Raw genomic sequence first — 11,887 nt, 5'->3', positions numbered from 1 at the left:
TGGGGTAACCAACAAATGGCAATTCTGTATCAAATTCAAAATTGAATGTCTATCAGTTTTGGTTCAAATATAAATTATTGGTATAGCATGCATAAGTGGATACACCTTGTACACATTTTAAATCAGTTTTAGGAATTTTAGAGTAAGTAAGAGGGTGCCATTATGGATAGAATGTATTTAAAAATGGTTTTCAAAAAATGAAAGGAAAAATGTGTCTATCTTTCTTGAACAGTTAATTTAATTACTGATACTTATTAAAATATAAATTTTGTTATGGAAATCTATTAATTTTGAGATAAATGGTCGCCTCAAATGACGGTTTAAAGGTTTAAAAACACTAAAATACCTTTGTTTGAAGTTTTCACATACATGTATGTGTACACTACATTTCAAATGTTTGGAAAATGGCCAAAAATATCTTTATTTTAAGTATTTTAAAAATGTGCTACTCAAAGGCCTTATGTCTTTGACCCATGAACAACCAGGAGAGTTTTGCAGGACTTTCTATCTTTCAGCATTTCCAAACTGTTGCTTTAAGGAACTTTGAAAGTGTTTAGGATTTTAGCTTGGTGCAAATCTGTCAGATACTTTCAATATCTTTATTAAAGTGAGAAGCATCTCTGCAACCAAAGCCTTCATTTCATTGTTTGCTCACGTTTGCTCAACAGCATCTGTGAGTCTTTGAATCATAACACGCGTTCAGTGGAAACGTCGAATTAGTTTTTTGTGTCTATTCTCAGATTATGTTTGTCTACAAATGTGGCAAAATATCAGACCACATTTTCTAAATGAAAACATAAAAAAATTGTTTAAGTTTTAAATTGTTGTTTCTTTTTCCTTAAAACTTTGAATCATGCCACCTGCCACACACTGTCGGGCTGTCTGTTACAGAAATGGTGAAACGTGGCCCCTTTTCTGGGTATGCCAGCAAAGAAAACACAGAATAACAGGCCTCATCCTATTTAACGTGTCAAACGTGCCGGAAATGAAACATTGAAAGCAGTGAAGCGTCTCTGAGGACGTAAACAAGCCGGGGCCGATGCTGTTCTCAAGCTTCTCCTCAAGATGGTGCCAGAAGATCAGCAAAATACTGTTACAGGTCCACAACTATATTGCTGAAAAAAGTTCACTTCAGGTTGTTTCAAAAATAACTATAAAGAAAAAAACAGAGAAGGACGCAAATCATGCTATTCCTGCATCAGCGGCGCAAACATGCTTTTAAAAACCTTCAGATTGAACAGATGCGACCCATTTCTCTCACACCTCTAAAGTTTGTGGTCAAAACAAGTGAAGTGAAACGTAAAGGAAGGAGCAAGAGATGCACACAATTAGCCCGGATGCAAGTTTTGTCAGTGAAGTCCACTGCAGCTGGTTAGTGAGAGAAGTTACAGCAGGGAACAGGAACAGGAGGCCCAAGAATGTGACAGGAAGGAAGGCAGAGGGAGGGTGGGAAGAGGGCGAGGGGAAGGGCGTTGGCTGCGGGGGAAGACGGGAGATGGGAAGCGAAGAAGGGGGAGGGGAGTGTGTACCAGGCTCTCAGCTCCAGGCGTCCCCTGTGGTCCTGGGTCAGGTGTGAGGAAGGGGTGAGGATGAGGGAAGAAGAAGAGGATGGAGAGGAGGAGGAGGAGTAGGAGACGAGGCCATGGCCCGCACTTACACCTCAAACTGTCAAATGAGATCCACAACAAAATGACATGAAGAGGAAGACCAAAGCAAATTTGAATAAGAAAAGAAGCTTCTCCGGCGTGCCCCCCTTTCCTGCTTCAACATCAGAGAGCTTGAAGAGCGTGAATGAACTTAAGGGGAGGGCTGACCCCGATGAGATGAGGAAGACGTACTGCATGATGAGAAATGTTGAAAACAGACAGGAAGGAAGGATGTGACAACAACAGGGACGACTTCTTCACTGTCCAGTCACCAAGTTTGGTTTTTAATCTCTAATATCCAATCTAACAAACTTTCATCAGAAGTAAGTTTTTATAACTTGACATTAATGCTTTCCTGAATAATTACAAGTACAAAAAGTAGTTTTTTTTTTTACATCATTCATGGGGTCTAAGATTGAAATGACAGTAAACTAGGTCAACCATTCCCCAACCAATTCTGCTTAAACCCGCATCAAAATAAGGTCAAATTCAATCTAAAAAGAGCCAAATGAATATATATTCATCTTAAACCGGTCACATGTTGGACTGTTGATGCTCTCGGGCTCTTACCACGATGACCGACACGCCGGCCGTGGTGCTGCTGTGCTTCGGAGCGGTGTTGAAGTGCGTCTTCAGCTCACCCGTCACCTCCATCTTCATGTTGTTCTCCAGACCTGAATCCTCCTGGATGGACATGCGATTTCCACGCAGGACATCACGTTAAATCACAGAGAGTCGCATCCTATTTCATTTCATCACAAGTGAAAACGTGCTGTTTTACAGTACCGTGACCCATGGGTGCGACAGGATGTCCTGCGCCGTGTATCGACCGTCAACGTTGACCTGTAGCATCTTTCCGATCAGCTCCTGCAACAAAAACATCCTTACTTTAGTTCAGGTTCCAATTTAAAAAACAGATCATCTAGATCAGGGGTCGGCAACCCGCGGCCCTAGTGGCTCCCTGGAGCTTTTACAAAAATGTTTGACCTTTTTTTTCCTTTTTTTTCTTATTTTTTTCTTTTTTTCCTCTTTTTTCTCTTCTTTTTTTTCTTCTTTTTTTCTCTTTTTTCTTCTTTTTTTTCCTTTTTTCTCTCTTTTTTTCTTCCTTTTTCCTTTCCTTTTTAATCTCGACATTTCGACTTTTTTCTCGAAATTTTTACTTTTTTCTCAACATTTTGACTTTTTTCTCGACATTTCAACTTTTTTCTCGACATTTCAACTTTTTTCTCGAAGCACATAATGAAAAAAAAAATCTCCCCCAAGTTCTAACTAATTTAGATACATGCAGCCTGTGTTGTCTTCATTCTAAGGCTTATACGAGACTTTTCATTTTTTGCGGCTCCAGACATATTTATTTTTTGTGTTTTTGGTCCAATACGGCTCTTTCAACATTTTGGGTTGCCGACCCCTGATCTAGATGTTCAGATGTATGAAATTTGTTGCTACATTCAAATCTATAAATATTCAAAGACTTTTATTATTGTTTCCACATGGCCCGGCTTATCCTCTCTTCTCAACTTGACCAAATGTGTAAATGCTTGTCTAAGGATGGCTAGAAATGTTTGCACAGAATATCCTCACAAAGTCATCTGCATGATCTCAAAACGGATCACTGGCTCAGATTTAGAGCAGAGGAGCTTCACAAGTGCACAGTTTCCTCCTGTGGTCCTGTGGCGTTGAGTTCTGGGGTGCTGAGAACTTAGCACGTGTTTAAAATGACAAGACTACAGTACCCGCGGTGAGTTTAATTAGTAGTTTGGTCTGGCACGCTGAGCACATGCTGTCACCTCAACACATGAGGGTCATTAAAGGAGTGTGAAACTTGTGTGTTCAGATAATGACACTCGGAGACCGGCTTTTGGATTTTCCCCAGCCACAGCGCTCAATCAACTTGTTGTAAATATTAGGAGCAGACCACGTACCGAGAGATGGGTGGTCAGTGGGAATGAAAAGGATCAATAGGTGGTTCCAAAAGCGATACAGATTGATGCGTGTGTCGTGTGAGTGTGCTGAGGTCAAACCTTGGCTGAATCGGTGATGTTGTCCCAGTAAGGACCGGGAAAGTCCAGTCGTCCGAGGAGGATCTGATCAAACAGCTCTTCCTGCCGGTTATTCTCACTGGGTTAACAAACATTACAGAATTTCATTAATTAGCAAACATGTCACGCTGTTTCACAGCTGAAGTCCAAATCTGTATCAGACTCCCTCAGGGTTCCAAATTAATCATTTGATCATGCATTACCTCAAGGAATCAAAACAGACCATGATAGAAATGTAGAACGAGTAATCCAACATTATTCAATAAGCTTTAATGCTTGCGGGGCCGTCTGTACGGTTACTTGGCTGTTTTTATGCACTGGCGTTTTAAACTTTGTAAACCCTATGTGCTGTCGCTTTGAAGTGCATTGAGATGACTGTTTTTAATTGGAAAATAAAGTGAAAGTGAACAGAACTGAATGTTCCCAGTACCACCAATGTGAAACATCAACAGGATTATAAAGAGTGATGCTGGCAAGAGTTATGCAAGCATGTGGAGTCAGCCGATGGTCTGAAATGACTTCAAAAAAGATGAAAAAGTCCCAGATACCACATATTAGTGACTTTGGCGAAAAACCTGAAAAGCTGTTTAGCTTTCCGAATTTGACTTTAGTGCAAGCCATAATATTAGGTTATTATTGAAGGTCACACCATGTTTGTAGGTCCCTCCATTTATACTTCAATTCCATTCACTCTGTTCAGTGTTAATCCGCGGAAAAACTAATCTTGAGGAGGGAAAACAAGTTTAATTCAATACAGTCCAATTCAGTATGATTGTATTGTAATTCAGTGCATTTTAATTGTCTCTTTGATCCTCATCCAGCCAAAGCTTTGAGCATTCATAGAAACTCCAAACTTGCTGATGTCATGGGGGTAACTTTTACATTTTATTTTTGTCGTTATTGTCAAGATTGTGACATACAACTAAGATTAAACACCACTCTCAGCAGATTTGAAACAAAATGTTCACACAAAGACGTTGGATCACTTTAACGCAGCACAAAAGAACTTTTATTTATTTATTTTTTTTTTTAAATATTTTTTTTATCCCCGATTTTTTACCCATTTCATCACCCAGTGCTCATACCTAAGTAACAGTCCTGGGCATTGCTCTCCTCTGCCAACCCAGGGAGAGCCCTACACTGAGCTCAGGTCTCCTTCTTATCCTGAGGAGTGACGGACCGCTTCTTTTCACCAGACAGGGTGAGGATTCTCTGACCGGACGTAGCGCGTGGAAGGATCACGTTATTCCGGCCAGATCCTCCCCACCCCATCTGGCGCCCCGGTTGGCCAGAGGGGGCATGTATAACCCAGGACTGTGTGCATGTTTTTGTGAGGGTAGCTCACATTAGCTACCCAAGGGAACACGGGGAGAACATACAAACTCCACACAGAAAGGCCCTTTCGCCAACCCCACCCAGGGTGTGGGCACTGAAGTCATGGGGGAACTAACACGCACTTCAGCGCCCACAGCGTCCCCGGCGGGAATCGAACCCAGGACCTTCTAGCTGTGAGACGGCTGCACTACCTGCTGCGCCATCGTGCCCCCAAAAAAAGAACTTTTATGAGTTTTTAGCTCAGCGGGTGTAGTTTTGCGCCTTTTGCTTGGTCACTTTCTCTTCTGTCACCACTTTCTTTACCATGAGGTCCACTTTTATTTTACAAAGTAGTTGATTGACACAGTACCATAAAGCAAGAAAAAGTCATCGCAAGAGGCAACCGGGAGAGGAGTCCAAACTTTGTAAAATAAAAAGAATATTCCTTCAAATACATGTAGAACTGAAACAACATGTTAGGCTCCAACCATGTTTAAGTTTTCATGAAATTCTGTCGGAAAGAACAAATCATAGCAACAAGATCACTTTTTTGGTGGGGAAAGTATAAGTATATACCTTCTAAAGGGAGGGAAGCCACACAGAAGGATGTAGGTGATCACACCTGCAGCCCAGACGTCCACTTTCAGACCATAGCTGTGACAGAGTGGAGTAGAACAATGAAGACGGACAAAGATGCACAATAGTTGCAGCAAACCATTTTCATTTACTAAAAATAAATGAAAAAGAATGTGTTCTACTGTACTCTATGATGCACTTTTCAATTAAACCAAATTACACATATAAAAAACATGCATGTTGCTTTATCAAGAGCAATTTTCCCCTTGAATCCACATGTTATTTAAATACCCAGCTTACCCCGCCTCAGCAATGATTTCTGGAGCGACATAAGTTGGAGTACCACAGATTGTGAACAACGGTCCCTCCACAACTGTGGCCAGACCAAAGTCTCCGAGCTTCAGGGACTTGGTCCCACCTTGATCCTCGAACACCTAAAATGGGATTCTCAGTTGGAGCACATAGGAGTAGGTGGATTGTTTTGTGTGTATTTGCACATATTTGTACATACCAGCAGATTCTCGGGTTTTACATCTCTGTGGACGATGTTAATGCTGTGCAGGTACTTCAGAGCTCCGGCGAGGTTGTACACCATGATGCTGGCGTCTCTCTCCGTGTATTTGGCCGAGGACGTGATGGCATCAAACAAATCTCCCCCCTGTGTAACCAGTAACACAGCGGTTACACAGCGCATCGAGGAGCGAGAAGTGATGTTAGACTGCTCCAGAATACCTTGACAAGCTCCATAACGAGACACAGGTCAGAGGGAGTGTCCAGCTCCTCGATCAGCATGATGATGTTCGGGTGTTTCACCCTCCGCAGCACAGCCACTTCATTCTCAATGAGGTGCTCCTTTACAGACACAAAAAAGGTCCAAGTGAGCTATTGTACACACCAGCACCATCGTGCTATTAAACATACTCCAGTGTTGATCTTTGTTGGATCTGAGCAGGCGCTGTGAGTGTGAGTCAGTGTGCATCACTGTCTGAATGGAAAACTGAACAGAATTTGAGTCAGGGGAGAAATTTGCAGAAATATGCAGATGACACTGTGCTGTTTATAATGTAAAGATTGACATCATCATATTTCTATGGATTATGTTTTTTTATGTGTTTAAGTGTGTGTGTGTGTGTGTGACACTGAGAAATACAAGAGAGAGAATTGGTAGACTGAGAGAAAAAAAAAACAACCTTTCCACTGCATTTGGCCTTGTTAATGATCTTGAGAGCAAACTCTTTCCCAGTGGACCTGAAGAGACACAGCACAATTAGAAATAACAATGAAAACAACCATGAAACAGCAATATTGTTTGTAATTTAAATCTACTGCTCACAAGAGAGCCTGGGTGCAGGTGCAGATGCAGACATGGGCAGGGCCCCTGCTGTTCCAACCACAGTATTAAAAAAGATGTTTCTATCACTGCAGCATGATGTGACAAGGGTCAGAACATCTGACTCCTCAGTAAGCTGAAAAGATGTTTGAATCTCTTCATCTAAATCCGTAAACATGAGGACGCACCCACTTTGGCATTTATATATACACTGTATATCGACTGAGAACTGAATGTGATAATAAAACCACTCCTACTTGAGCATATCGTATAATAATCATACTGGACAACTTCTATGTGAGTTTTAAAATGTCCAGTTAATCTGAGTTTATTGGCATCATCTTTCTCAAGAACATCTGAGTCAGTGACATGGAAAATCAATGTCCTAAAATAGTCCTGAAATCATACAAAGATTTTGGTCATAAACAGATATAATAACTATTTTTTCAAGAAACTTCACACAAGGGATCCAAGTCCTTTCCTGGATAATGAGAGCACACTGAATCATCTTCATCTTGAAAAACTAATGAAAAGATATCATTGCACGTCCCTGTGTCCGTCAGCAGGACGTAGGTAGTAACCACTTGTTCAAGATATTTAATCATTATATATTATATTTAATTAATTTGTGTTGGAAGAGTAACTCCTGCAGGTTAGCTGCGCTGACTACCAGCTGTACTTTTCTCCTTTCCAGTGTCAGTGCGTTACCTTTCCACGCACTCCTTAACCACAGCGAAGTTGCCATCTCCAATGACTTTTCCAATCTTGTATTTTTCTAAGAGGTTTGAGGTCGGTAAGCACTGGTTCCCGTTAACTGCAGAGGAGAGACGGAGGTTATGACAGAAAAGGTCTGGGCAGGTTTTAGAACCAGTTTGTAGACTAGGGGCCCGATTTACTAAGATCCTAAATAAAGAGTACTAAATTGCGTGTGCACTGAAAAAGTTTGCGCGTGCTGTTGTTGCGTGGTTTGCGGGTGATCAACTAAGATTGCGTGCGCAATTGATAACAGGTGCAAACAGCAGTATTTAAATGAGGTGTTGCGTGTCTTAAGGTTTGCGAGCGCAAACGCTGCGCCATGGAGAGTCTGGATGGAATGCACAGTCACAAGTCACAAGTCACAAATGAAATTTGACGAGTTGGAGTTAGAGATATTAGTGGAAGAGGCAAATAAACACATTCATGAACTACAGCAAAGAAATTTAAACATTACCAAAAGAAACGCAATATCGGAGAAAACCTGCGATAGAATAAATGCAGTTGGTAACACAAAAAACGGAAAAACGTCTGGTTTTTCATATTTCAATTTTAGGCACAGATCAAAAATACGAAATAGAAAAACGGGCCACAGGACGGAATTTGATTTTAATATTGAATTGGTCGGGTTTGCGTGACCCGGCGGTGCTCGGCATGATCTGAGGAGAAAAAGACAATCAGACACAGAGCTGGAGAGCGCTTTGATTCAATCTATTTATGAGTTAAGCTTTTATTCAGATGTCCACAGTATATTGCAAATATTATATATTATATAGCAAACACTGACAGTAAATGTGTGACAGACGGTACCATCATATGGCCGAAAGAAGAGAAGAGAAGTGTTCAGAACAGCGCACAGAGCGCACACTAAAGGCTGATTTATGGTTCCGCGTTACACTAACGCAGAACCGACGGCGTAGGCTACGCGGCGACGCACACCGCACCGCGACCCTACGCCGTCGGCTACGCCGTCGGTTTAACGCGGAACCATAATTCAGGCGAAGCTGCAGTCTGTGCACTGATCACAGACACAGCGGGTCGGAGCGGATTTGGTCATGATGTTTAACCTGTGTTTTATGATTAATAAGCACGGGTTTCAATTAAATGTAATTTACGAAGGATGATTTCACGTTCAATAAGATAAATAATCAATAAAATACAAAGTTTTGGCACAAAGGCTTGGCCTGCTTGTGGGCGAGTGGAGGGGGGCACATTAAAAGAAGGTGGCAAGAAGGCGAAGAACTAAAGAAAAAGTGGCCTTTAATAAAACTTGTGCAACCATTTTTAAAATAGCATGCAGCAGAATAAAGACTTTCTCTCTGCGTATTCTTTGATTTTGGATGTCGCCTCCTTGCCACAATAACAGCTACTACTTTCACTACTTTCAGGCTTGGTAAATCTCATTGCGTGTGGTAAATTAACTTATTTGCATTTTCCCCTCCCAGTATTTAGGATTTCTGGCGGTTACGCCCCATATTGATTATTCATCAGGACAAAAGTACTAACTGAATTGCGTGTGCAATTTTGCGCATTTCAGAGACGCAGTCGTCTTTGCACGCTGTTAGTAGATCAGCTGGCACTTTGGTTTGCGGGTGCTGTCAAGTTTGCACAGGTTTTTACGCATGCAAACCTTTAGTAAATCAGGCCCTAGGTGTTGGACAGAGAATATGACAGCAGTACTTACCCTCCGGACTGAGTTGATTGGTTTGCTTCTGGTGATTATCTAGCGAGCCGTTTATGTTTGGGGAGGAGAGGTGATGTGATGAAGGGATCTGCAGGATGCAAAAACAAGCAAAAATACACATAAATGCTTGGCCTCATCAAAAAACAACCATGGTAACCGTAGCAACCACAAATTATGCTGCAGATGTACAACCAGCCTACCCAGTCATACTAATTATCTACCTCTTTGTTAAGAAGAATTAGTCTCATTCATGTGGATTCCACTTTGATTTCAAGAGGGCAGTAGCAACGGGAATGCAAGGAACTGCTTCTGGACGCCGTCCGGTAGGCGTACAACTAATCAGAGCAACAAAGCGTTTGACGGCAGCCTTCTTAGTCTCTTTGAATAGCTGCTCTTTGATTGTGCCTGCCCCGGTCCTGTTGCACTTCAGTTCAGTGTGCTCTGCACCAGTGGAAGTTACCGTGAATGGCAGCGGTACCAGATGCAATTCACAAGAGAACTTTCACCAAGTGAATGGTTATGGCTGACCAGGCTAATGTTTGGCAACACTGATGGTGGATTCATTTTTTTGTAGCCTCACTTTAGGTCAAATTAAATAAACATCCATCCCCCAGAGTCAATACTGTGTAGATTCAATTTTCGCTGCAAGTCTTTGGGGTATGTGTAGCAGCTCCGCTCATCTATAGAATTAACCTTTTGCTCATCCTCTTTGAAAAATACCTCAAGCTCAGTGGGACTGGATGGAGCAGCTGTTTTCAAGTCTTGCCACAGATTCTCAATGAGATTTAGGTCTCAACATTGACTGGGTGATTCTAACACACATATGTGCTTTGATGTAACCGCTCCATTAGCTCTGGCTGTATGTTTAAGGTCATTGTCCTGCTGGAAGGTGAACATCCACCATTGTCCCATCAACACTAACCAACTCCCCTGTCCCTGCTGAAGAAAAGCATCCCCTCAGCATTTTGCTTCCACCACGGTGTGTGTACGGTGATGTACAGTAGTGGTTTTCCGCCACACATTAAGTTGCAAAGTTCAACTTGGGTCTTATCTGACTTTTTTTCCTTTCTTTTTAATTCACCAAACTTCTCCATAACTTTATCCCTGACCTGTCTGGTGTTTTTTCACCAATGTTCTCTAACATTTCTCTAACTCTGAGGCCCTCACAGAGCAGCTGCATTTATACTGAAGATATCACATACGTACACGTGAACTCTGTTTCCTAGTCAGGGGGTTTCTGATTACACTGGATTTTATAGAGAAACATCAGAATAGAGGAGGGCACAATTTTCAGATGCATTTTTTTTTTTGTTTGAAAGCAATTCGTAATTTTCTTTCCAATTTGCAATTATTGCTTTAAATCCCAACATACATTTAAATTCAAAATAAATTTTACCTGCAGGTTAATCCATAAATAGGCACTTGCAGATTTATTCCAGTAGTGATGCAAACCTAAAATAAGTCCATCCCTCTAAAAGTGCAAGGTGTTATAGCTACTGGAGCAAGTCTCTTCCGTATCTATTTATACTACACATAAAACTATTATAGCTATAGATTAATGATTCATTCATTTCTGAAAAGCACAGCAGAGGCAGTTTCAGCATCAGACAGCTACATTTTGAAAAGTCAGCAATAAATAATAGGCAAAGTCAGAAAACTGACTTTTCAATAATGTACAGAAGTGGATTTGTACATCAAGACACCTTAACACATTACTTTACAATATCTACTCTCAAAAAAAAGAAAAAAAAAAGGAAGTCCTCTGGACCAAATTAGAAAGTGCCACACGTTTGAGGTCACTTTTCTGACTCAATACATAAAAAAGCTTTTTCTTCTGAGAAATGAATCCCATCTTTCTGCCTTAAGTGAAGGCGAGGGAATCGGAGGATAAGGACTGTAGCGTTTCATTAAAGTTCTCATGATTCATAATTCATTTTATTTTCGCCAGTGCGTTTCAGAGTCATCTGTAAATCATAAAAACCTAATATCCTGCCACACTAATGCAGACGGATAAGTGACTGGCTGAGCTGCTAGAGAAACGGTGCAACTGCGGACAAGGGTTGCCAGCTGGCTGGATCATTAAAAAAAAAAAAAAAAAAAATGTTTCGGACTAATTCACAGCTTACATAGGAATTCATCAATAAATCAGATTAGCATCTGAAACTCCACCATAAACACATCACAGCGCTACACAGGGAGAAGACACAGATTTCATTTTCTGCTAAATAGGTCATGCAATCATGACCCCGTTTACAGCAAGACCATAAATGGCTCCAACTTGACTCACTTTGATATGAAACGCGAGGTTTCTAATGTGACACATTTTGCAGTGACAGACCTATGAGCAGGAATTTACCAGAAATGCTACTGCATGGTTGACAATCTTGGTTAATTCAACTCAATTCCAGGATATTTGATCCATAAATTCAGGGAACTGGCCAACTGCCTCACTGACAATGAATAAAAGGTTGAATCGCCAGCGTGAATGCACTCATACATTGTGTAGAGAAAAAAAAAAGTGTTGATATCGTTTCCCCAGAGCAGC

The 11,887-nt window shown here is 41.2% G+C and overlaps 1 protein-coding gene across 5 annotated transcripts in view; it reads right to left on the bottom strand.

Annotated features, from left to right (window-relative positions):
• Window positions 1-11,887, bottom strand: part of dclk2a (doublecortin-like kinase 2a) — a 50,100-nt gene that overhangs the window by 4,144 nt on the left and 34,069 nt on the right. For 4 of the 5 annotated variants that reach the window (XM_061718503.1, XM_061718516.1, XM_061718509.1 and 1 more), the window contains 10 exons: window positions 9,343-9,430; window positions 7,614-7,719; window positions 6,766-6,823; window positions 6,308-6,427; window positions 6,087-6,233; window positions 5,876-6,009; window positions 5,576-5,653; window positions 3,668-3,764; window positions 2,433-2,513; window positions 2,217-2,330 (listed from right to left, as the gene is read on the bottom strand). In XM_061718503.1, coding sequence (XP_061574487.1) covers window positions 2,217-2,330; window positions 2,433-2,513; window positions 3,668-3,764; window positions 5,576-5,653; window positions 5,876-6,009; window positions 6,087-6,233; window positions 6,308-6,427; window positions 6,766-6,823; window positions 7,614-7,719; window positions 9,343-9,430 — 1,023 coding nt within the window. Of the gene's footprint in view, window positions 1-1,529; window positions 1,666-2,216; window positions 2,331-2,432; window positions 2,514-3,667; window positions 3,765-5,575; window positions 5,654-5,875; window positions 6,010-6,086; window positions 6,234-6,307; window positions 6,428-6,765; window positions 6,824-7,613; window positions 7,720-9,342; window positions 9,431-11,887 lie in introns of all 5 variants that reach the window. The other variant, XR_009782402.1, reaches the window with a different exon arrangement.

Source organism: Cololabis saira, chromosome 1, assembly GCF_033807715.1.
Source record: "Cololabis saira isolate AMF1-May2022 chromosome 1, fColSai1.1, whole genome shotgun sequence".
Taxonomy (NCBI): domain Eukaryota; kingdom Metazoa; phylum Chordata; class Actinopteri; order Beloniformes; family Belonidae; genus Cololabis; species Cololabis saira.
Note: the sequence above shows the minus strand (reverse complement) of the source record. Positions and strands in the feature narration are given on the sequence as shown.